Source organism: Aquarana catesbeiana, linkage group LG09 (assembly GCF_042186555.1).
Source record: "Aquarana catesbeiana isolate 2022-GZ linkage group LG09, ASM4218655v1, whole genome shotgun sequence".
Classification (NCBI taxonomy): domain Eukaryota; kingdom Metazoa; phylum Chordata; class Amphibia; order Anura; family Ranidae; genus Aquarana; species Aquarana catesbeiana.
The window spans coordinates 304,146,169-304,172,768 of NC_133332.1; the positions used below are offsets into that span (position 1 = coordinate 304,146,169).

General features: G+C 43.1%; 1 protein-coding gene across 6 annotated transcripts in view; it reads right to left on the reverse strand.

Moving 5' to 3' along the window:
* The window catches only part of AK8 (adenylate kinase 8), a 312,083-nt gene that overhangs the window by 32,462 nt on the left and 253,021 nt on the right, over positions 1 to 26,600 (reverse strand). Inside the window, exon 12 of one of the 6 annotated variants that reach the window (XM_073600538.1) lies at positions 8,090 to 8,461. The exons of the other annotated variants lie outside the window; for them this stretch is intronic. Coding sequence (XP_073456639.1) covers positions 8,302 to 8,461 — 160 coding nt within the window. The 3' untranslated portion in view covers positions 8,090 to 8,301. Of the gene's footprint in view, positions 1 to 8,089; positions 8,462 to 26,600 lie in introns of those variants that run through there. 6 annotated transcript variants of the gene reach the window in all.

The following is a 26,600-nucleotide window of genomic DNA, read 5'->3' on the forward strand; positions in this document are numbered from 1 at the left end:
ATCTAAAGTGGTAACCTGTAAAGGCTTTTAAAGGCTTTTAAAAATGTATTTATTTTGTTGTCACTGCACGTTTGTGCGCAATTTTAAAGCATGTCATGTTTGGTATCCATGTACTCAGCCTAAGATCATCTTTTTTATTTCATCAAACATTTGGGCAATATAGTGTGTTTTAGTGCATTAAAATTTTAAAAAGTGTGTTTTTTCCACAAAAAATGCGTTTGAAAAATCGCTGCACAAATACAGTGTGAAAAAAAAAAAATGAAACACCCACCATTTTAATCTGTAGGGCATTTGCTTTAAAAAAATATATAATGTTTGGGGGTTCAAAGTAATTTTCTTGCAAAAAAAAATAATTTTTTCATGTAAACAAAAAGTGTCAGAAAGGGCTTTGTCTTCAAGTGGTTAGAAGAGTGGGTTATGTGTGACATAAGCTTCTAAATGTTGTGCATAAAATGCCAGGACAGTTCAACCCCCCCCCCCAAATGACCCCATTTTGGAAAGTAGACACCCCAAGCTATTTGCTGAGAGGCATGTCGAGTCTATGGAATATTTTATATTGTGACACAAGTTGCGGGAAAGAGACAAATTTTTTTTTTTTTTTTGCACAAAGTTGTCACTAAATGATATATTGCTCAAACATACCATGGGAATATGTGAAATTACACCCCAAAATACATTCTGTTGCTTCTCCTGAGTACGGGGATACCACATGTGTGAGACTTTTTGGGAGCCTAGCCGCGTATGGGACCCTGAAAACCAAGCACCGCCTTCAGGCTTTCTAAGGGCGTAAATTTTTGATTTCACTCTTCACTGCCTATCACAGTTTCGGAGACCATGGAATGCCCAGGTGGCACAAACCCCCCCCAAATGACCCTATTTTGGAAAGTAGACACCCCAAGCCATTTGCTGAGAGGTATGGTGAGTATTTTGCAGACCTCACTTTTTGCAACAAAGTTTTAAAAATTGAAAAAAGAAAAAAAACATTTTTTTTTCTTGTCTTTCTTCATTTTCAAAAACAAATGAGAGCTGCAAAATATTCACCATGCCTCTCAGCAAATAGCTTGGGGTGTCTACTTTCCAAAATGGGGTCATTTGGGGAGGGTTTGTGCCAACTGGGCATTCCATGGCCTCCGAAACTGTGATAGGCAGTGAAGAGTGAAATCAAAAATTTACACCCTTAGAAATCCTGAAGGCGGTGATTGGTTTTCGGGGCACCGTACGTGGCTAGGCTCCCAAAAAGTCCCACACATGTGGTATCCCCATACTCAGGAGAAGCAGCTAAATGTATTTTGGGGGGCAATTCCACATATGCCCATGGCTTGTGTGAGCAATATATCATTTAGTGACAACTTTGTGCAAAAAAAAAAAAAAAAACTTGTCACTTTCCCGCAACTTGTGTCAAAATATAAAATATTCCATGGACTCAACATGCCTCTCAGCAAATAGCTTGGGGTGTCTACTTTCCAAAATGGGGTCATTTGGGGGGGTTGTGCCATCTGGGCATTTTATGGCCTTCAAAACTGTGATAGGTAGTGAGGAGTGAAATCAAAAATTTACGCCCTTAGAAATCCTGAAGGCAGTGATTGGTTTTCGGGGCCCCGTACGCGGCTAGGCTCCCAAAAAGTCTCACACATGTGGTATCCCTGTACTCAGGGGAAGCAGCTGAATGTATTTTGGGGTGCAATTCCACATATGCCCATGGCCTGTGTGAGCAATATATCATTTAGTGACAACTTTTTGTAAATTTTTTTTTTTTTTGTCATTATTCAATCACTTGGGACAAAAAAAATGAATATTCAATGGGCTCAACATGCCTCTCAGCAATTTCCTTTGGGCCTTTGGGTGTCTACTTTCCAAAATGGGTTCATTTGGGGGGGTTTTGTACTGCCCTGCCATTTTAGCACCTCAAGAAATGACATAGGCAGTCATAAACTAAAAGCTGTGTAAATTCCAGAAAATGTACCCTAGTTTGTAGACGCTATAACTTTTGCGCAAACCAATAAATATATGCTTATTGACATTTTTTTTACCAAAGACATGTGGCCGAATACATTTTGGCCTAAATGTATGACTAAAATTGAGTTTATTGGATTTTTTTATAACAAAAAGTAGAAAATATCATTTTTTTAAAAAATTTTAGGTATTTTTCCATTTATAGTGCAAAAAATAAAAACCGCAGAGGTGATCAAATACCATCAAAAGAAAGCTCTATTTGTGGGAAGAAAAGGACGCAAATTTCGTTTGGGTACAGCATCGCATGACCGCGCAATTAGCAGTTAAAGCAACGGAGTGCCAAATTGTAAAAAGTGCTCTGGTCAGGAAGGGGGTAAATCCTTCCGGGGCTGAAGTGGTTAAGATTCATCCGGTGTTCCATGCATCCTTACTAAAACCGGTGGTCCCCAACTCTTTTTCTGGAAAAGAAGAACTTCCATCTCCACCAGTTGAGGTGGAAGGTGAAGAACAGTTCGAAGTGGAAGCAATCATGGACTGTAGAAGGAGGGGCGGACGGATTCAGTACCTAGTTAAATGGAAGTGGTACCCCCAGAAGATAACTCCTGGGAACCTTTCAGTAATGTACATGCACCCCGTTTGGTCCAAAATTTCCACAGGCGACACCCAGGAATACTATTTAAGTTGGGCATCCGGAGGCTGCCCCTTGGGGGGGGCACTGTCAGAGGAATAATAGGAACCTTATCTGCCAGTACCGGCGCTTCCCTGTGCACCTGTGTGGTAGAGCAGTGCAGTGGCGCATAGGAGTGCACAATCCAAAGGGCAGGTGCGCAACGCGGCGCATCTGCGTGGGCACGTGCGCGCCATAGCTCGCACAACATGAGATCCCCCTGGCGGGCCTATAAAAGGCATCTCTGCCTCTTGCTTTATTGCTGGTTTGTCTCGTCAGCACCAGTGTTCTTGTTCCCAAGTTCTGTTACCTTTACCTGCCTGCTGTGATCCGGATCGTCTTGAACATCTCTGAACCTCTCCTGCACTTGACCTCTGCTTGCCCAACGGACTTCTCTTCCTGCCTGATCTCTGTGTTTGACCCCCGGCTACTCTAAGGACTTTGCTACTGCCTGATCACTGTGTTTGACCCTCGGCCTGTTTAAAGGACTTCTCTGTTGCTTGATTACTGTGCATGACCCCGGCTTGTTTAACGGACTTCTCCTTTACTGGATCACTTTGTCTGACCCTCAACCTCCTCATCAGACCCTGTTCCAGTTCCCTGTTCCGGATCAAGGTGTTTGAACCTCAGCCAGGTTTCTCCGTTGACCAGTGTCCTAGTCCAATCTGCACGGTTCTTCTCCCTGCCAGAAGATCTTCACGCAAGCCTCTACTACCTGCTGGCGACCCGTGCCTCTCCGTGCCCGATACCCTCTGTGCCATCTCCATGGGTATAGCGCACTCAGCTGCAAGGGGAGCCGCCCTCAGCATCTCGGCCTTGGTGAGTACCTGACACTGGCCATGCATTATACAATTTTCTTATTCAATTTCCGTTAGATTTACCTTCAATCACGTATTGCAAGGCCTTGCACGATTGCATACAAATTCAAAGTGTTTGTTTGATCTCATATTTTATAGTTTTGGAAAATTGTACAAGAAAATTGTGTATCCACTTACTGACCGCCCTATAGCAGAGTTACTGCTGCAGTGCGGCAGTTCTGTGCAGAATCACGTATACACTATATTACCAAAAGTATTGCGACGCCTGCCTTTACACGCACATGAACTTTAATTGCATCCCAGTCTTAGTCCGTAGAGTTCAATATTGAGTTGGCCCATCCTTTGAGGCCATAAAAGCTTCAACTCTTCTGGGAAGGCTGTCCACAAGGTTTAGGAGTATGTCTATGGGAATGTTTGACCATTCTTCCAGAAGCGGATTTGTGAGGTCCGGCACTGATGTGCACGAGAAGGCCCGGCTTGCAGTCTCCGCTCAATTCATCCCAAAGGTGTTCTATCGGGTTGAGGTCAGGACTTGTGTTGGAACAGGAAGAGGCCATCCCCAAACTGTTCCCACAAAGTTGGGAGCATGAAATTGTCCAAAATGTCTTGGTATGCTGACGCTTTAGGAGTTTCTTTCACTGGAACTAAGGGGCCGAGCCCAACCCCTGAAAAACAACCCCACATCATAATCCCCCCTCCACCAAATGATTTGGACCAGTGCACAAAGCAAGGTCCATAAAGACATGGATGAGCGAGTTTGGGGTGAAGGAACTTGACTGGCCCTTGACTGGCCTGCACAGAGTCCCGACCTTAACCCAATAGAACATCTTTGGATGAAATAGAGCAGGTATTGCAAGCCATACACTAGTGCCCAACCTCACATATGCACTTCTAGAAGAATGGTCAAACATAGACGCACTCCTAAACGTTGTGGACAGCCTTCCCAGAAGAGTTGAAGCTGCAAAGGGTGGGCCAACTCAATATTGAACCCTACGGACTAAGACTGGGATGCCATTAAAGTTCATTTGCATGTAAAGGCAGGTGTCCCAATACTTTTGGTAATATAGTGCACTTTCTGACTTTTGCACAGGTTCAATGTGAACTGGACAGCATTAGCAGCTCTCTGATTAGATGCACTTGTTTCCTGAAATTATGAGATGGTAATCACATAGATAGATAAATGACCTCTAAAAGAGCATTTGCTACATCTGTAGGTGAAATACAATCATTAAAATATGATACAGCAAGCAAATAAAATGTGAAAATTTCAGCTAATTGTTACCATAATATCTTAATATCTTATAATATCTATGCCGAGGAAAAACAGGATAGTTGCCTGTTTCGCAGGGGTAGCATTAGTGCACTAAAGCAATGGCTGGTAAGAAAAACAGACACCCCAGGCTGGCGGTGTGCGTCCTCAGTTTGCATTTCATGGCTTCTTTTACAATTTTGAATGGCATGTTCCCCTAATTCAATCACTTAAATGAACACATAGGCAGCTGGCAGGATCAATATTTCTTATACATTCCAAGCTACGGCAGTGATCTGATCTCTCCATGAACAGGCACTGGAAAACGAGACCTGTTTACATTAGCAGAAGATTGACAAGAAGCTGGTAATGTCCTTTGGCCTATTCACAAACAGCTGCTCGCCCCGTACGGGAGTAAAGCTAGATTAGAAGAGCAGCCTTCCCTTTATAATTAATTACAAGCCACAATTAGCACAGTTATCTCAGTTTTCATTAAGAGCAAAATAAAAGCTCGGGGGGTCTAAAAGGAGCAAGTGCGTTTATGGAGAGGCCTGACACCGCGGGTAACAAGATAGCCGTTAATTAATAAAACTGACAGGTGAACGGTCTAGTCTCTAGTCATCATTATCCGTTCGGTAATGAAATCTTGCTATCTGTAGCAGCATCCGCCCCGAAGCTACCAAGTCAATTAACTTAATGCTATGCAAATGAGACGGCTCCCCCTCGTTATTAGCTTAAAGGCCGCGATCGTTAATAGCATAATTGGGCCTTCAACGGGGTAATTAGACATGACTTTTTCCATTAGTCTTACAAGGCTAATTATTGTTGATGGGAGAGAGGGGACTTATCCCGGTGCTGTTTGAGTACAGAGAGAGAGACAGCTTGCTAGAGCAAATATAGACAAATCTGTCAGAGAGAAAGTGGGAGATGGTGACACCAGTGGGTCATAGAGCACATCCTTAAAAAAAAGGTAAAGCCGGCTTATCACATTACCGGTTCTAAAGGGACTGTTGGGTGGAGGTTGATGAGCTAAAGCAGATAGTGACATCTTAAATCTCTTGAGCACTCCAATGGCAAGATTCTGCTCATCCTTTAGGTAGCATGGAGTTTGGCTCCTCTTAGTGCACTCTCCATAATGTGTTTGCACTTCTTTCCAAAGGGGTATGGTTAGCGATTTACAACTCTCACCTCTTTAACTTTTACAGAGGAACAGACAAGTATTAGGATTCTGGACTTTTATCTGAAATCACTTCTGCTGAGATCAACTGATTGTTACAAGAGAAGCTGCAATAGATACTATTATCTTCTATTAATATCCATGGCAGCACCTCCCTAGACCGTTCAGATAAGGGCTCAGGTCTTGCAAAGCCCACAGTTTCTTAGTGGAAGCTAATGAGCTGCGGGTTGTCATAAAACAGGACCCCTCTGTAAGTGGAATGCATTTATTTCTATCCTGGAATATCCCTTTAAAATGTATTAAATGTATGATTTTTTTTGTATGATTTATTGGTAGAACTAGATGGACTTGTGTCTTTTTTCAACCAGACTAACTATGTAACTATGTATGTGAACACTAACAATTAAAGTAGAACTGTTTTTTTTTTATTTGGCTCTCGCTTCTGCCTATACTTGTTGCTGTTGTATTTTTGAAATTTAAATAAAAATAGAATTTATAAAAAAACAATTAAAGTAGAACTATAGGCAAAACCTTTCTTTTTTCATTGCGGATAGAGTAAGGGAGGATTATAACACCCCTGTCTGATTTTTTATTTCTTGTCATCTATCCCATTGGTGAGATTTCCCTTCACTTCCTGCCCCATTTCTGTATGTGGATGATGGCACTGTAATTATTTTAAGTAAAAAAAAAAAAAAAGTACCTTTTTGCTTATCAATATACAGCTGTCACATGACCCAGATCTTTCCCTAACCTGTCTGCAGGGAAACAAACAGGAGGAGCTTCTAATCCTCTGCTGCTGGTCACATGTTTAAAATTAAAAAAACAGTCTTTGGAATACAGAGTAAAAATAAATAATGAATACCAATAAACTGTTAAATTGTCATACAAAAATATATATTAGAAATCAAATCTTTATTATTTTGCGTAAATAACATGGTGTGGGGGGAATTCTGCCAGTCACAGGCTGTGTTACTCCCCTCCAGCCTGTGTCTTACAATAAGAGGGAGGGGATTCCTTCATTAATCTACATGTAATAGCCCGCCCCAATTGTGTTTAGCTGGTTAGTGGGCATGGAGGAGGAGGGAGGGAGTGGGCTGTCATTTATCACTGTGTATACACCCACATGTGTGACTCTATAGTCACATGGGCTGCTCAGATGTGACAGGGAGGAAATCCTCAGCATAGAAACTCACTGAAAACTGAGCATGTGCAGAGCTGCCACCACAGCTGCAAATACCCTAGCAGAATTAGGTACATGAACAGAAGGGGGAGATAGAGAGCAGCAGGATCAAACAGGTTTTTTGCAGAATACAGAAAAGAATCTCATAGTGACTGAGTGAGAATGAACAGCATGTAATACAGCATTTATTGATAGTTTTTTATAATGTGGGTTTAGTGACACTTTAAGGAACTAAAAAATGCAGATGGTCTCCTGGAACTACTGGCTGAAGGCACCACTTGCTATAAACATGCAGTCTAGAAAGCACAAGAATAAAGCTGGCCGTACACTTGTAGATTTTCGAAGAACTTTCGTACAAAAATTCTCATCATTCAGCACATTTGATGACATGACAAATTTTGCTCAAAAATACTTCAAGAAACACTTGCTTTTTATATAATCTTTATTGTATATTTTTCAAATATAACAAATAACAAATAATAACACAGAGGGTATAAAAAAGAAAAAAGGGGAGGGGGGGATCCAATAAATCACAATGCAGTACCATAAAGGTATACAAATACCATACATATGAAAAGGATGTGTTTTAAAGATTGAATAGAAACAAATAGTGCAAGCTTATACTAAAACCTCCACGAAAGTGTGTCACGTGAGATACTTGTGACTTCCTCATCCTGCGTCCACCCTTGTAATAGAGGTGGAATCTATAGTTGAGACCACTTTCATAACTAGTCAGGTTAACAGTAACTGTGTTAAGGAAACAATATCCTGTTAGTGTCTAAGGATTTGACCCAGGCAGGAAATAGGGGGGGGGTGGAGATGGGGGAAAAAAAAAAAAAAAAAAAAAAAAAAAGGGGGGGGGGGGGGAAATTGGTGGGGAAGGTTGATGGGTATGTCTAAAAATCACTGATACACCTGCCTAAAGGCTAGCACAGCTGTGTGCAGTAAAAGTGCAATATCATTATCCTTATGTGGATCCTGGTGGTGAATTAAGTACGCCGTGGCCCTCACCCTCTGAAGCCGTTTAAAAAGCAGCTCCAACAATGTCCGACCTACAGGAAGCGGCCCCGGGGGAAACCTGAAGGGGGGACGCCCTGTCCTTAGACTTATAATGTATCCATGTTGCCCAGATTGCATAAAATTTGTCAAACTTATCTTTACATTTTGCCATCCACTCCTCCGCCGCCATAACCGAGTCAATCAGGCCCATCCACTCAGTACGTCCCGGAATATGGGTTGATTTCCAGTGGACGGGGATCAAACGAAACACTTGCTTTTAACATTCAATTTGAAATGAATGGACTTCCCCGAACGAAAACTTGACTCACTGTTTAAAATTTGTTTATTTGATAAAAATTTTCCATCCTGCTCCATGAAATTTCTAATCACTGTGGTTGAAAATGAATGTTGATTTGACCTAAATAATGATTAGAAAATTGAAAGTATGTTCTTCAAATGAAACATTTTCAAGAAATTCTACTGGTGTACGACCAGTTTAAGTTTCAGCCACTTCACAATTGATCCCATTTAAAACAAACTTCAGAGTAACATTATACAGGGTGTCGATAAAGACTATATATAGCCTCTGGGCAATTCCCCTTGAGACTAGATAAGTGGAATATCAACACATCTAGAGTCATTGTAAAACATATATGAATCTATACAATCATACAAATGAAGACAGAACGCCGTAGAGAAATACTGTTTATGGCAAGGGCAAGGCATCCTTGGGGCATAACATATGTACGTTCTCTTTATTAAGTAGCTGCAGCATGTTTGCCTTTCTGACTTGGGGCGATTGAAGTTCGTTGGCCCAGATTTCATGACTCCAAAATGCCAGTCATAAACAGGATTGATGTTACTCCAGAAGTAAAGCTTTTACCTGGCTGCTAGAAAAACTTTGTATATACCTTAAATGTCCCTATTCTAGGAGTGGTTGGGTGGGGGACCCCGATTTTTACACCCTCAGTAAGACACAGGATGATTTTGTCAAGCAATGAACAAGGTTGAATAGTTCTAGGCCCACTGGCAGAACTATTGCTGGTACAAGGGTACAGTAACTTCAAGCACTGGCTACATTAAAGCTAAGTACAGTATCTCACAAAAGTGAGTACACCCCTCACAGTTTTGTAAATATTTTATTATATCTTTTCATGTGACAACACTGAAGAAATGACACTTTACTACAATATAAAATAGTGAGTGTACAGCTTGTATAACAGTGTAAATTTGCTGTTCCCTCAAAATAACTCAACACACAGCCATTAATGTCTAAACCGCTGGCAACAAAAGTGAGTACACCGCTAAGTGAAAATGTTCAAATTGGGCCCAAAGTTTTAATATTTTGTGTAGCGACCATTATTTTCCAGCACTGCCTTAACCCTCTTGGGCATGGAGTTCATGGAGACATCACAGAGCTGGTGGATCTTAGAGACCTTGCGCTCTTCCACCTTCCGTTTGAGGATGCCCCACAGATGCTCAATAGGGTTTAGGCCTGGAGAGATGCTTGACCAGTCCATCACCTTTACCCTCAGCTTCTTTAACAAGGCAGTGGTCTTCTTGGAGGTGTGTTTGGGGTCATTATCATGTTGGAATACTGCCCTGCGGCCCAGTCTCGGAAGGGAGGGGATCATGCTCTGCTTCAGTATGTCACAGTACATGTTGGCATTCAGGGTTCCCTCAATGAACTGTAGCTCCCCAGTGCCAGCAGCACTCATGCAGCCCCACACCATGACACTCCCATCACCATGCCTGATTGTAGGCAAGAAACACTTGTCTTTGTACTCCTCACCTGGTTGCCGCCACACACACTTGACACCATCTGAACCAAATAAGTTTATTTTGGTCTCATCAGACCACAGGACATGGTTCCAGTAATCCATGTCCTTAGTCTGCTTGTCTTCAGCAAACTGTTTGCGGGCTTTCTTGTGCATCATCTTTAGAAGAGGCTTCCTTCTTGGATGACAGCCATGCAGGCCAATTTGATGCAGTGTGCGGTATATGGTCTGAGCACTGACAGGCTGACCCCCCACCCCTTCAACCTCTGCCGCAATGCTGGCAGCACTCATACATCTGTTTCCCAAAGACAACCTTTGGATATGACCCTGAGCACGTGCACTCAACTTCTTTGGTCGACCATGGAGAGGCCTGTTCTGAGTGGAACCTGTCCTGTTAAACCACTGTATGGTCTTGGCCACCCTGCTGTAGCTCAGTTTAAGGGTCTTGGCAATCTTCTTACAGCCTAGGCCATCTTTATGCAGAGCAACAATTCCTTTTTTAGATCCTCAGAGAGTTCTTTACCATGAGGTGCCATGTTGAACTTCCAGTGACCAGTATGAGAGAGTGAGAGCGATAACACCAAATTTAACACACCTGCTCCCTATTCACGCCTGAGACCTTGTAACACTAACGAGTCACATGACTCCGGGGAAGGAAAGTGGCTAATTGGGCCCAATGTGGACATTTTCACTTAGGAGTGTACTCACTTTTGTTGCCAGCAGTTTAGACACTCATGGCTGTGTGTTGAGTTATTTTGAGCATACAGCTAATTTACATTGTTATACAAGCTGTACACTCACTACTTTACATTGTAGCAAAGTGTCATTTCTTCAGTGTTGTCACATGAAAATATATAATAAAATATTTACAAAAATGTGAGGGATGTACTCACTTTTGTGAGATACTGTCAGGGCATTTTTTCAGCAGGAACGCGGGGAAACGTAGTTCCGGCACCTCCAGCACTGAATGTATGTAATGGCAAGGGGTTCTGGGGTAGGCTGGAGGGTCTATTGTTGCTGGAGCTGATCTATTTTTGAGTGGCGGTCTATTGTTGCTGGTGGGTCAATTATTGCTGGAAGTGATCTACTATTGATGGAGGGGGTCTATTGTTGCTACCTAGTCTACTGATGCTGGGAGATCTGTTGTTGCTGCTGGGTGGCATTTTGTTGTAGGGGTCCATTGTTGCTAGGGGGGTCTATTGTTTCTGATTGAATCTATTGCTGCTGGCTGTGCGTAATCTATTTTACTACTTTTCTTGCTATCATTAACAAATTTCATACAAATTATTTAGCACCACACAATTATACTTGGCTCTGTACTCTCTAAAAGGGGCAGTACTGAGAGGTGGGTAGGGGATAAAACCAAGGAACAGTGCTCAGAGGTGGGTATTGGGCGGAGATAAGAAGTGACTCTTAACAGGGGTTTGTCCTTTATGTCCTATGGGAGTTTAGTGAACTTTCAATTACTCATAGAATCTAATAGAAGTGCGTACAGAAAATCCTCCATGAACAGGAATCTGCTGGTGACAGCAATGTGATGCTTCTCTGTGCATCCCTTGCACTTGGTCATAGGATATCACAGGTCATATCACCAAGCATAGGTGACATACACTCACCAGCCACGTTATCAGGTACGCCTTGCTGGTACTTGGTTGGACCCCTTTTTGCCTTCAGAACTGCCTTCATTTTTAATGGCATAGATTCAACAAGTTGTTGGAAATATTCCTCAAAGATTTTGGTCCATACTGACATGATGGCATCACACAGTTGCTGCAGTTTGTCAGCTGCACATCCATGATGCAAATCTACTATTCCAACACATCCCAAAGGTGCTCTATTGAATTGAGATCTGGTGACTGTGGAGGCCATTGGAGTACAGTGATCTCTTTGTCATGTTTAAGAAACCAGTGGTGAGATGATTTGAGTTTTGTGACATGGTGCATTTTCCTGCTGGAAGGAGCCATCATAAGATGGGTACAATGTAGTCATAAAGGGATAGACATTGTCAGCAACAATATTCAGGTAGGCTGTGGTTTAACCACTTAACAACCGGCCCATAGCCGAATGACGGCTACAGGGCGGTTGCTTAACTCTGGGAGGGCGTACTATGACGTCCTCCCAGAATTCCCCTCTCGTGCGCCCCCTGGGGCGCGCACCCGAACACATCCGTGACCGCCGGGTCCTCCGCATCTGCATCACGGATCCCGGTAAATGGCCGCTGATCGCAGCCGTTTACCATGTGATTGCTCCGTCAAATGACAGAGCGATCACATGTAAACAAACCGGCGTCATCTGATGACGCCGGTTCCTCTCCTCCCCTCCTATACACTGTGAGCGGAGAGGGGGGTGGATGGATGGCTGCAGCGCTGTGGGCTGGATGTGTAGTGCCCACAGCACTGCTCAGTGACATCCAGCCATCCATCCATCCATGCTCAGCCATCCCTAATGCTCTGCAATGCCCCAGAATACTGTGCAATACTCTGCAATACCCCGCAGTACCCCGCAATACTCTGAAATACCCCGCAGTACCCTGCAGTACCCCACAATACTCTGCAATACCCCACAATACTCTGCAATACCCCGCAGTACACTGCAATACACCACAATACTCTGCAATACCCCACAATACTCTGCAATACCCCGCAGTACACTGCAATACACCACAATACTCTGCAATACCCCCACAATACTCTGCAATACCCCCACAATACTCTGCAATACCCCGCAATACCCAGCAATACCCCGCAGTACTCTGCAATACTCGGTGATACCCCGCCATACACGGCGATACCCTGCCATACTCAGCCATACCCAGCCATGTTCAGCCATACTCTGCAATACCCCGCCATACTCTGCAATACCCTGCAATACCCTGCAATACCCAGCCATACTCAGCCATGCCCAGCCATAGCCAGCCATGCTCAGCCATACTCTACAATACCCAGCCATACCCAGCCATGCTCGGCCATACTCGGCTTTACTCGGCCTTTGTATGTGGCCAGGCTGTGGAAGTCTCACACATGTGGTATCTCCGTACTCAGGAGGAGTAGGAGAATCTATTTTGGGGGGTCAATTTTGGTATGTACATGCTATGTGTTAGAAATATTGTATAAATGGACAACTTTGTGTTAAGAAAAAAAAATGCGTTTTAACCACTTCCCGCCTGCCAGCTGTCATACGACGTCCTTGACTTTGTGCAGGGATATCTGAATGATGGGTGCAGCTACAGGCATCATTCAGATATCAACTTTTTCAGCTGGCGATTCCCTACACCATGAGAATGATCATAGCGGCTGTTCCGCTGCTTGATCATTCTTACGGGAGGCGAGAGGGAATGTCCCCCCCTCCTGCCGCTTCTACCGACTCACCGCTACGATCGAAGCCAAGATCTTTTTTTTTTTTTTTTTTTATTTCTGGCTTCCCAGCCTAGAGGTGAGATGTGGGGGCTTATTGACCCCATATCACACTGTAAAGAGGACCTGTCATGCCATATTCCTATTACAAGGGATGTTTACATTCCTTGTAATAGGAATAAAAGTGGTCAAAAATTTATGTTTTTGGAAAAAAGTATCAAACTAAAATAAATAAAGTAAAATGAAACGCCCCTGTCCCTGTGTGCTCGCGTGCAGAAGCGAACGCATAGGTAAGTCCTGCCCACATATGAAAACGGTGTTTAAACCACACATGTGAGGTATCGCTGCAATCGGTAGAGCAAGAGCAATAATTTTGGCCCTAGACCTCCTCTGTAACTCAAAACATGTAACCAGTAAAAAATGTTAAAGCGTCGCCTATGGGGATTTTTGAGTAGTGAAGTTTGGCGCCATTCCACAAGCGCGTGCAATTTTGAAAGGTGACATGTTGGGTATCTATTTACTCGGTGTAACTTCATCTTTCACATTATGCAAAAACATTGGGCTAACTATACTGTTTTGTTTTTTTTAAAGCACAAAACTTTTTTTTTTTTTAAACGCGTTAAAAAAATTGCTGCGCAAATACCATGCGAGATAAAAAGTTGCAATGACCACCATTGTATTCTCTATCGTCTTTGCTAAAAAACTATATATAATGTTTTGGGGTTCTATGTAATTTTCTAGCTAATAAATGATGATTTTTACATGTAGGAGAGAAATGTCAGAATTGGCATTGGCACTCCAGAACGCCTGAAGATGCCACCTGCATGTTGGGCCTCTGTATGTGGCCACGCTGTGTAAAAGTCTCACACATGTGGTATCGCCATACTCGAGAGTAATATCAGAATGTGTTTTGGGGTGTAATTTGTGGTATGCATATGCGGTGTATGAGAAATAACCTGCTAATATGACAATTTTGTGAAAAAAAAAAAAAGTAAAAAAAAAAAAACTTGATTTTGCAAAGAATTGTGGGAAAAAATGACAACTTCAAAAAACTCATCATGCATCTTACTAAATACCTTGGAATGTCTTCTTTCCAAAAAGGGGTCATTTGGGGGGTATTTGTACATTTCTGGCATGTTAGGGTCTCAAGAAATTAGATAGGCCGTCAGTAATTCAGGTGTGATCAATTTTCAGATATTGGAAACAATAGATTTTGGACTCTATAACTTTCACAAAGACCAAATAATATCCACCAATTTGGGTTATTTTTACCAAAGATATGAAGCGGTATAAATTTTGGCCAAAATATATGAAGAAAAATTACAAATTTGCAAAATTTTATAACAGAAATGAAGAAAAATGCATTTTTTTTACAGATTTTTTGGTCTTTTTTCTTTTATAGCGCAAAAAATAAAGAACCCAGCGGTGATTAAATACCACCAAAAGAAAGCTCTATTTGTGTGAAAAAAAGGACAAACATTTCATATAGATACAGTGTTGCATGACTGAGTAATTGTCATTCAAAATGTGAGAGCACCAAAAGCTGAAAATTGGTCTGGTTATTAAGGGGGTTTAAGTGCCCAGTGGTCAAGTGGTTAAACGATGCTCAATTGGTATTAAAGGGCCCAAAGTGTGCCAAGAAAATATCCTCCACAACCTTACACCACCACCACCAGCCTGAACCATTGATACAAGGCGGGATGGATCCATACTTTCATGTTGTTTACGTCAAATTCTGACCCTACCATTGGAATGTCGCAGCTGATATCAAGTCTCATCAGACCAGGCAAAGTTTTTCCACATTTCTATTGTCCAATTTTGGTGAGCCTGTGCGAATGTTAGCTTTAGTTTCCTGTTCTTAGTTGATAGGAGTGGCACCCGGTGTGGTTTTCTGCTGCTGTAGCCCATCTGCTTCAAGGTTTGATGTGTTGTGCTTTTAAAGATGGTATTCTGCATACCTTGGTTGTAATGAGTGGTTATTTGAGTTACTGTTACCTTTCTATCATCTCAAACCAGTCTGCCCATTCTCCTCTGACCTCAACAAGACATTTTCTTCCACACAACTTCCACACAACTTCCACTCACTGGATATTTTCTCTTTTTCAGACAATCCTCTGTAAACCCTACAGATGGCTGTGCGTTAAAATCCCAGTAGATCAGCAGTTTTTGAAATACTCAGACCAGCCCATTTGGCACCAACAACCATGCCACGTTGAAAGTCACTTAAATCCCCTTTCTTCCCCATTCTGATGCTCGGTTTGAACTTCAGCAAGTCGCTTTTACCACGTCTAGATGCCTAAATGCATTGAGTTGCTGCCATGTCATTGGCTGATTAGCAATTTGTGTTACCAAGTAACTGAACAGGTGTACGTAATAAAGTGGCCGGTGAGTGTATGGGGATAATGTCACTGTGCTAATTATCAGCAAATTCCCTGTCAGAGCATTATTCCTCTATTGCAGTGGTCTCCAAACTGCGGCCCTTTGCTTGCTTTTATTTGGCCCTTGAGGCACTATTTTATCCACTGATTCCAACAATGGAGCATAATCCCTCCCCACTGACATCAATGATGGGACAAAGCCACCTAATTCCTCCCAATGACACCAATGATGGGGCACAATTCCTCCCAATGACACCAATGATGGGGCACAATTCCTCCCAATGACACCAACGAGCATGGGCAGAAGATAGTAAGGGTCCTTTCAATTTTTTTGGACCTAAACATGACAAATCAGAGGTAGCCTAATGTTAACCGATGCAAGTTAGTTTTTATCCAGCCACCCATAGATCCAACACGTGTCCACAAAGATCTGATGTCAAAGTGCAGACACGAATTAAAAGAGCAGGGATCTCACAAAAGTAACATCCATCCCGTTCTGCTCAAAATCAGCAAGGATCTGTTCATGGATTCCCTGCTTAGCAGAATAGACAAAGCCTGTGTGAAAATACCCTAAATAGCTCTCTTGCCGCCAATTGCTGCTGTACTGAAAATGAACTGCTGCCTTAAATTGGTGTTCCAGACCCTTTTTTTTTTTTTTTTTTTTTTTTTTTAGAAGTCAGCAGCTACAAACACTGTAGCTGCTGACTTTTAATAAGAACACTTACCTGTCCAGGGAGCCCGCGATGTCGCCCCCCCCCCCCCCCCCAGGCCGATCCGTCCATCGGATCGGGTGCCGGCGTCGCCATCTTAACGAAGGGAAACAAGCAGTGGAGCCTTGCGGCTTCACTGCCCGTTTCCTACTGCGAATGCACGTGTCGCGCGGCGCTTTATGAACTGCGCTGTTGTTTTCTGGGACACACACATGCCCCAGAATGCAACGGGGCAGCTCGCCGAAGAGGAGGAAGCGCCGCGGAATAGGAAGAGGCAGATTAGGAAGACTGCCAAGCAACAGGGGTTTCTGGTAAAAAAAATTTTTTTTTTCAAATTTTTTTTATATATTTTTTTGAGAATGTTAATGTCACTTTTTGATTTAAGGTGGACCTCCGCTTTAAGATTCTCTAGAAACCGACACTTCCAGGAGTGTCAATTTACTGGTCCCTTGCAGCACTGTGGTTTCTCCTGCTAGCCCCTACATCAATACAGGACATAGTGGTAATTTAGGGGCCTGTGGATTGAACCAAAGATAGTAGCAGAAGACCTGGAATAGGACACTCCTGGAAGTATCAGTGAAGAATATTTAGGTCGCAGTGTCTTTTTAATACAGCAGAGATTGGCGGTTCAGGCAGCAGAAGAGGTATTCAACATCTTCTTCACAGTGATACTGTACCTTTATTATTCTAGTGACAGTGTTTCTTTAGAGTAAACCTGTTACAGACCTAGGCGATTCAAACTGACCACATGATGAAAAAAAAAAGTAAAAGCACAGGTTACCTTCATCTATGATCAGTACCTCTAGAAAAAAAAAGATCATTCTTCACTTTTCCAGTAAACTTATACCATTTCTCAGCATGTGTTTGGTTTGTATTGCCCCAGGTTTGTGACAGGTTCACTTTAAGCACGCTCTAAAATGATTTTTTTTGCCTAATGCATGGTATAATTATACATTATTGAAGAAAGCATAGGAAATATATCCCCAGACCAATGGATAAAATTACCTTTCCCCTTTAAGATTGAATACGGTTAATGAAAATATTGTACTTTGTACAAGTGATGTGTTTTCGACCCGTGTTAATGTTTGCCTAACCTTTATTGAGCTTGTCCTAAATTCTGACCTTCTTCTAAGTTAGACGTGCTGAGCGGCTCCTGATATCCTGCCTATTATTCTATAGCGGGTAATTGGGACAGGCTTCGATGGCTTGCCAGAATAGCACAGAGTACAGACCTTCCTCAAGGGGCCATAATGCCTTCTTGCTGTAAAACATTTATTAAACTTTGTCAATATCAATTTCTAGGGTAAATACAGCTTGTGGTTCCTCTTGAGCGGAAAAATACTGCTGTTGAAGCAATAGGGGGATATTCTGCACATAAGTCAGCTATGGGTAATTTGCAGTCTTACCGTACATAAGAATCTGGAAGTCTTAACATGTCTTTGGCAGGACGTGTGGAAATTGTAGTTTTCTAGAAGCTGAGCACCCCTGGGGATACTGTCAGATGCAGAGTTTTTCATGGAGGTACCATAAGGGCAGACCTTGGTGTGCAGAATGGCCAGTTGAATTTCAATGCAGTTCATATACTGCATTGAACATTATATAGTTACATAGTAGGTGAGGTTGAAAAAAGACACAAGTCTATCCAGTCCAACCCATGTGTGTGATTATATGTCAGTACTACATTGTATATCCCTGTATGTTGCGGTCGTTCAGGTACTTATCTAATAGTTTTTTGAAACTATCGATGCTCCCCGCTGAGACCACCGCCTGTGCTATGTGCGGGGAATTGGAGGCAATTTGTGCTGGGGGGGGGGGGATTTGAAGTGGGGGCGTGTACTAGGACGGGAAATTTTAGGGGTAGAGAATTTGTGCTAAGCCGGGTGAATCTTTTTTTGGGGAGGAGGGAGGGGATAAGAGCTGGGGAGATGAAGGGGCAAAGATTTGTACCTAGATGGGGGATTTCAGCAGGGGGTGAATTTGTACTGGGGGGGGATTTGGGGGGGCTGTTGGGGGTAAGTATTCATCTAGGAGGGGAAATTTGGGGGAGGTGTTAAGAATGGTGATTTAGGGGGATTTGTGTTGGCAGGGGGATGGAGGAAGAATATTTGTGCTATGTGGGGGGATTTGGGGGCATTTTGTGCTGGAAGGAGACATTTGAAGTGGGGGGAGATGTGTACTAGGAGGGGAAATATTAGGGGTAGAGAATTTGTTCTAGGGGGTCTTTTTTTTGGGGGGGGGGGGGAATTTGAGCTGGGGAGATGAAGGGGCAAAGATTTTTGCCTAGATGGGGGGATTTCAGCAGGGGACGAATTTGTACTGGAGGGGGGGGGATTTATGCTTAGGGGATAAGCATGCAGATTAGTGCTCAGTGTTTTTGTGGGGGGGTTTGCTGACACATACTGCTTATACATATTGAGGGGGGCGCAGTTTGCACTGGGCTCTAGATGACCTTGCCCTGGCTGCCGGGCAAATTAAACTTCTTGGGAAATGTTGGTAGCAAACCAGTTCCAGTCGCTTTTTTACCCCAAGTCTGCACCACTTTCCTACTTTGCCCCATTCCCCACATAAAGGTTAGCAGAGTCAATGCCTTAGGTTTATTGAGTTCTCTGAGGATTTCCTGACCTGCGAGATTATGGATCATGTTGGCATGTGAAATATAAAAAAATCTGAAGTCTTGCCTTCTTGTTATAAATGAAGAGTAACAAAGCACACCTATACTGGGGAACATGCAGCTCCAGGTTTCCTTCTCACACGTTTGAAGTCCTAAGCATGTGCTAAAGGGGAGGATCAGAGTTCAGAATGGGCGAACCTCTTTTTCAACAGAGGTATCATGACCAAATCTTTAGGCTTTTAGACATGCAGTCAGCAATGAAGACCTCCTGAAACAGCAGTTTCTCAATTAAAAGTAATTTAGCTCTTCTGTTACTCTTTATGTATCCATAAACATGCATGGTCAGCAGGGTCAATGGTGCCAGTTTATGAAATCCTTTGTGGAGAGTGTGGATGGATCAAGCTTGCATATCTATCTTCCTGTGTAAAATATAAAATGTTTCAAGTCTTGTCCCGCATGCTTGTAATGAAGAGTAATAGAATGGCTGAAATACTTACCCACCCTGGAGATCATGCTATTCTAGGTTCCCTTCTGCCACATATCCAAGCACAGATCTCTGCCTAAAAGGGAGGTTCAGAACCTCCTTTTCAACATGACCAAATCTTTAGTTTTTTTTTTAGACATGTAGCTATCACTGAAGGGATCCTGAAGCAGCAATTTCTCCAAGAAGAATGTATCCATCCCAACATTATTAATAAAACCTAAAAGAGGCGCTGACCCGTCTCTGCTCTATCCAAAATAAAATAAAAAAAGTTTTGGCTACCATATATGTTTAAAGCAGAACTTAATTTTTATAAAAACCCTCCCCCCTCCCGCAATTATTTCCTGTATTTTTTAAATGTCCTTATACAGGCAGTCCCCGGTTTACAAACAAGATTTGTGCTTAAATTAAATTTGTATGTAAGCTATAACAGGTAAGTTTTTTAGGTGTAACTCCAGCCATAAAAAAATTTAAATTTTTTTTGGATATCACAGTTTTGCTGTCTGTTCTCCTGTTCAGAAGATTTCACGTTTCTGTCCCTGTGACAATTGGATTTTGAAAATGTTGGGTTGTTGTGGAAACAAGGATTGGTGATAAAGCTTCAGTGGAAACACCTTTTTCCCATAATAACTCTAATGCCGTGTACATACGGCCGGACTTTTCGACCAAACTTGTCTGAAGGAACTAATCCGTCGAACAATTCGACCGTGTGTGGGCTTCATCGGACCTGCAGCGGACCTTTTCTGTCGAAAATCTGACGGACTTTAGATTTGGAACATGTTTCAAATCTTTAAGTCGGAACTCCGCCGGACCCAGTTCCTATCGAAAAATCCGCTCGTCTGTATGCTAGTCTGACGGATGAAAACCAACGCTAGGGCAACTATTGGCTACTGGCTATGAACTTCCTTATTTTAGTCCGGTCATACGTCATCACGTACGAATCCGTCGGACTTTGGTGTGATCGTGTGTAGGCAAGTCCAATTCGACGTACGTCCCTCGAAAAGTCCATCGGAAAGACTGTCAGACCTTTGTTGCCGAAAAGTTCGCCCGTGTGTACAGGGCATTATAGGTGTGAATTTCCATTCCTAGGGGTAGATTTCCTGTCACTTCCTGTTGTCTCCCTCTGTAAGTAGGAGTCATATGTAAGTTGGATGTTTGTAGCCTGTATTTACCCTAAAACAGCTACCTTCTAGCAGGCCACATGATGTCTCAGAGTAGTTGTTCTGATTCTGTTCCAACATTGAGCAGTCTCTAAAGCTGCCAATACATGAAAAGAAATTCAGCCAGTTCAGAAAATTTCAATCTTTGAATGGCCACTGTGCTTGAAAATAAGTCGATCTACGGATCCACACGGACATGGCAGCCACCATGTCTGATATATACATATACACATATTCTGATGGCAGGGAAGTCTCCCCGCTGTCACAATATAGTGACTCAACTGGGATGATTCTCCCATCCACCTCAAATGTGTGGACGGGAGAATCGGGTCAGCCGACAGCGGAGAAAACTTTCCGCAGGGGACAGCACTGGAGTATTGCAGTAAAAGTTAAATTTTCAATTGTAAAATTTCTAGACAATTTATTTGTAAAATAATTTTTGTAACTGGAGTTTGGGTTTTAAATATCATCCCCACTGAGTTCTTATTAGAGCTAAGGGAGGAGGGGTGGGGGAGATATCTGTCCTACCTCCTGTGATTTGCCTTAGCTGTGAGACCTGCCGTGTGCTGACAGCAGTCCCAGGACAAGATCATCCAGTGCCCAGGGCAAAGATACCAAACTGTGCCCCCCCCTTCATCATGTGTGAGCTTATGAGGAGAAGGAGGAGAGAGAGCACAGCCCGCACCTCCCCCCAGCTCGCCTCCTTCTTGCCACTTCCAGCGATGGGTTGACAGAAGTAGTTATGCCGCTGTCACTAATACGGTCAGCCCTATAGTAGAAGGAACTTGCGGTGCCCCGACCCTACAATACACGATGTGCCCAGGGCAGCCTTCCCTTCTGCCCACCCCTTGTCCTGGCCCTAGCTGACAGCAGCACACACACAGTGCTTTAAACCACACCTCTGCGCTATAGCAAGGGAAAAATTGCCAGCTTGCAGGGAGATTTTATGTATTTATTTTTCAGGTATTTATATACCAATTTATGCAATGCTTTATATATATATTGCACATTGACATCAGTCACTGCCCTCACGGATTTTACAATCTAAGGTCCCTAACTCACGTTCAAACATATACTTGGGCCAATTTAGACAGGAGCTAATAAAACTACTAGCCTGTCTTGTGTGTGGGAGGGAACCACACAGGTACATGGGGAACATGCAAATTCCAGGCAGGCAGTGCCGTGGTTGGGATTCGAAACTTATGATGTTTGGAGGATTCTGATGTCTCAGAGAGATAGATTTTCAAACATTTTTCTTTATCACACAGTTTAACTGGAAAATCGCCTTGCGTGATAAAAAATGTGTTTATCCTTTATCCCTCCAAGATTTCATCAATTGCCCAATTTTTGCAAGCAATACTCAAAATTGGAAGAATCACTTCCTTTTTATCTCGCAATTTATAGGCAGCCTTATTCTAAGCTATCAAAGGGTTTTTTAAAGACCTGGATGGAACCATCCTTTATGTGGGAAGTGAGAACACCATAAAGATGTCCTTTCTTAACCTATTCACAGCAGGTGAATAAGCAAAATTAAGCAAAACCGATGAGGTCTACGTAAAGAACCCAGTGTGGCACAGATTGGCAGGTCCTAAGCCTGTTTTTCACACTGCCACCTCTGTGTAGACAATAGACATACTTGCAGTCACCCCTTTAGAGCGGGGGACTACAAGGTTCAAAGGTAGTGAACATTTTAGATGGACTTGCTTCAAAAGTAATTGCTTTTGTTCTCCAGAGACTGACTGCAAACTGAGTAACAGACTTTCATAAACTAAGTTTTAACCCGTATGGAAGCTGTGATGACCCTTGGAAGTCTCCTCCAAATGTAATTCACCAGGCTCTTTCAAGCAAGAAGGCTTCAAAGTCAGGCAAGCACGGCTCTCGTTTCTCGACCACTGATGGAAATGCTATAAGGTCAGAGGGGAACTATCTGCTTGAATGTAAAAAGCTGTTTCATTTTCTGCCAACTTTTAGCTTTTTCACTTCTGAAAGATTACAAGTGTTAGGTATGACAAAGCAGATGCGCACAAGCTTCCTCCATCAGCGCCATTTAAAGCCCTGACCTTTACAAGGACTATGTTGAATTTCAAGCTACGTGATTCTGGACAATAGGGCGGCCATGTCTGTCCCTGCTGGGGTGGAAGAATCTGAAATATCACCGGTTTACTCTGATCGGGAAAGGTGGATTAATAACAGAGATTAACCAGGGGCATGGCATGTAATATAGCCTGTTCTGATGCTGGCGATGAGATAGGCTGGATAAAGTCATCTCTCTTTTGATGGCATCAGCCTACACAGAGTGACAGCGTGATCATTACAACTAAACTCAGACATAAAATACACCATTTAGTGCAGGTATTTATTCATTAAAAAAACATTCAGCTAATGCAAGTACCGGAATCTGTTATACAGTATCAGCCCCTTGATAAAAAAGCACTCGAAACTGGAAGAGGAAGGGTCAGTACTAGGAGCCAGTTAGGCTGTGCAGCATACACATGTGCTTTTAAGAAGCATGCTAAAAGAGGCAACAGAAAGTGGACAGATATAAGAAAAACACTAGTTACTGAAATAATATATTCATTAAAAATTCTGTTGCTGCTCTAATATTGTCCAAATCACATGCTTGGAGCAGGGAGGGTATCAGTCTGTACTGCATCACTGCAGTAGAGAAAAGTGAAGCTACCAACCTATCTGTGCTATCTGGTAGGCTTTGTATACAGTATCTCACGGCTGGGTGGACAAAAGTATAAATCATATGATAGGAAAATATCTCCCATGTATGTATATCAATAGTGTATTTTGCTGTTTGACTGCAGCTCAGCTTAAACAAATCATTTAACCACTGAAGGCCCTATCACTACTCCACTTGGTGGCTATGAGCCCTGCAAGAATCTCAAGCCTGATCACATATGTGACCTTCCTAACTGGGACTAAAGAACAATGCCACAAATAATTTCCTGCCAGGTCTTTACTGTTGAACAAAGCCCCATCCCCAGCACAGTTGGGAAAGGTCTAAAGCCAGCCATAGATGGAGAAATTTTCTTCTACTTGATTCTCCCATCAACACAGTCAGAGTTGACGGGGGAATCCTTCCCACGGAGGCGGGAGAACACAGTGATTACTATACTATAATTATAATAGTCGCTGGCATCAATCGCATGTAAAATCTGACATTGAGCTGATGGGAAGCTGGATGGAGCCAAATACTGGGCAATCTTAGAAGAAAACCAGTTATAGTATACAAAAGACTTGCAACTGGGGTGGAGGTCACCTTCCAGCAGGACAACAACCCTTACCATACAGCCAGAGCTACAATGGAATGGTTTACATCAAAGCATATTCATGTGTTAGAATGGCCCAGTCAAAGTCCAGACCTAAATCCAGGGCCGTCTTTAATATTGATAGGGCCCTGAACAAACATTTTCTTGGGGCTCTTAGACATATAACAAATAGCAGTAAGACTCAAAATCTGTTTACTGCAGCAGATCAGGCAGCAATAGCAATTGGTTGCCAGAGGATACAGCATATTATTACCGATCACTGACTGGTTGTTAGAGGTTACAACACATCATTTCTGCTTCCTCATTCATTGCTAGAGGTTACTGCACATCATTGCTGCTCACTGAGAGACGTACTACAGGAGATGACCAGAGACTGCAAATCTAGTACAGGAGATAATCAGAGACTGCAAATCTAATACAGGAGATAACCAGAGACTGTGAATTTAATACAGGAGATAACCAGAGACTGCAAATCTAGCACAGGAGATGACCAGAGACTGCAAATCTAGTACAGAAGATAACTAGAGACTGCAAATCTAATACAGGAGATGACCAGAGACTGAAAATCTAGTACAGCAGATAATCAGAGACTGCAAATCTAATACCGGAGATAACCAGAGACTGTGAATCTAGTACAAGAGATAACAATCTAATACCGGAGATAACCAGAGACTGTGAATCTAGTACAAGAGATAATCAGACTGTAAATCTAGTATAGGTGATAACCAGAGCCTGTGAATCTAATACAGGAGATGACCAGAGACTGCAAATCTAATACAGGAGATGACCAGAGACTGCGAATCTAGTACAGGAGATAACTAAAGACTGCAAATGTAGTACAGAAGATAACCAGAGACTGCAAATCTAGTACAGGAGATAACCAGAGACTGCAAATGTAGTACAGAAGATAACCAGAGACTGCAAATCTAGTACAGGAGATAACCAGAGACTGCAAATTTTGTACAGGAGATGACCAGAGACTGCAAGTTCAGTACAGGAGATGACTAGAGACTGCAAATCTAATACAGGAGATGACCAGAGACTGCGAATCTAGTACAGGAGATAACTAGAGACTGCAAATGTAGTACAGTAGATAACCAGAGACTGCAAATCTAGTACAGGAGATAACCAGGGACTGCAAATCTTGTACAGGAGATGACCAGAGACTGCAAGTTCAGTATAGGAGATGACTAGAGACTGCAAATCTAATACAGGAGATGACCAGAGACTGCGAATCTAGTACAGGAGATGACCAGAGACTGCAAATCTAGTACAGAAGATAACTAGAGACTGCAAATCTAATACAGGAGATGACCAGAGACTGCAAATCTAGTACAGGAGATAACCAAAGACTGCAAATCTAGTACAGGAGATAACCAAAGACTGCAAATCTAGTACAGGAGATAACCAGAGACTGTGAATCTAATACAGGAGATGACCAGAGACTGTGAATCTAGTACAAGAGATAACCAGAGACTGTAAATCTAGTACAGGAGATAACCAGAGACTGCAAATCTAATACAGGAGATGACCAGAGACTGCGAATCTAGTACAGGAGATAACTAGAGACTGCAAATGTAGTACAGTAGATAACCAGAGACTGCAAATCTTGTACAGGAGATGACCAGAGACTGCAAGTTCAGTACAGGAGATGACTAGAGACTGCAAATCTAATACAGGAGATGACCAGAGACTGCGAATCTAGTACAGGAGATGACCAGAGACTGCAAGTCTAATATAGAAGATGACCAGAAACTGCAAATCTAGTACAGGAGATAACCAGAGACTGCAGATCTAATACAGGAGATAACCAGAGACTGAGGATCTAATACAGGAGATAACCAGAGACTGTAGATCTAATACAGGAGATAACCAGAGACTGCGGATCTAATACAGGAGATAACCACAGACTGTGGATCTAATACAGGAGATAACCAGAGACTGTGGATCTAATACAGAAGATAACCAAAGACCAGAGTACAGGAGGTGATCAAGTAACCATTTTAAAATTTTACCTATCAGCAGTTTACAGCTATACTGTTCATAAACAGGTCAGGGCTAGCATAACAGTCAACAAGCAGTCTATGGGTAGAAGGACCTACATAGCCAGCCAGGCTCACCACCCGCTCTCATTGATTCAGGGATGGTGCTCTCAGAGGTCCAGGTGCTGGGCCCTCAGAGGTCCAGGTTCGGGGCCTTCAGGGGTCCAGGTGTGGGGGCCTCAGACATCAAGGTGCGGGGCCCTCAGGGTTCCGGAGACAGGGCTCGCAAAGGTCTGGGGGCGGGACTCACAAAGGTCTGGAGGCGGGTTTCAAAGGGGTCCGGAGGCGGGGCTCTCAGCGCTCTTACTCCGATCTCAGCTCCGAGCATACAGGCTGCATGGGGCGGGGTCAGAGCTGTAGTGGAGCTCCCGGCCCTGCCCCCGTCCTGCTGGCCGGGAAATACAGCGATGTTTTTCTGTGCTTGGCGGGGTTATCAGGGGACCCCAATTTGCGGGCAGCACAGGCTCAAGGGGCAGCTACTTTGGCGGGCCCCCCGACCATGACAGGGCCCAGGGCAGCTGTCCCTTTTGCCCTGCGTTAAAGACGGCCCTGCCTAAATCCAATTGGGAATCTGTGGCAAGACTTGAAAGTTGTTGTTCACAGATGCTCTCCATCCAATCTGACAGAGCTTGAGCTATTTTGCAAAGTAGAATGGGCAAACATTTCAATCTTTAGATGTCCAGAGCTGGCAGAGACATCCCCAAAAAGATTTGCATCAAAGGTGGTTCTACAAAGTATTGACTCAAGGGGGCTGAATACAAATGCA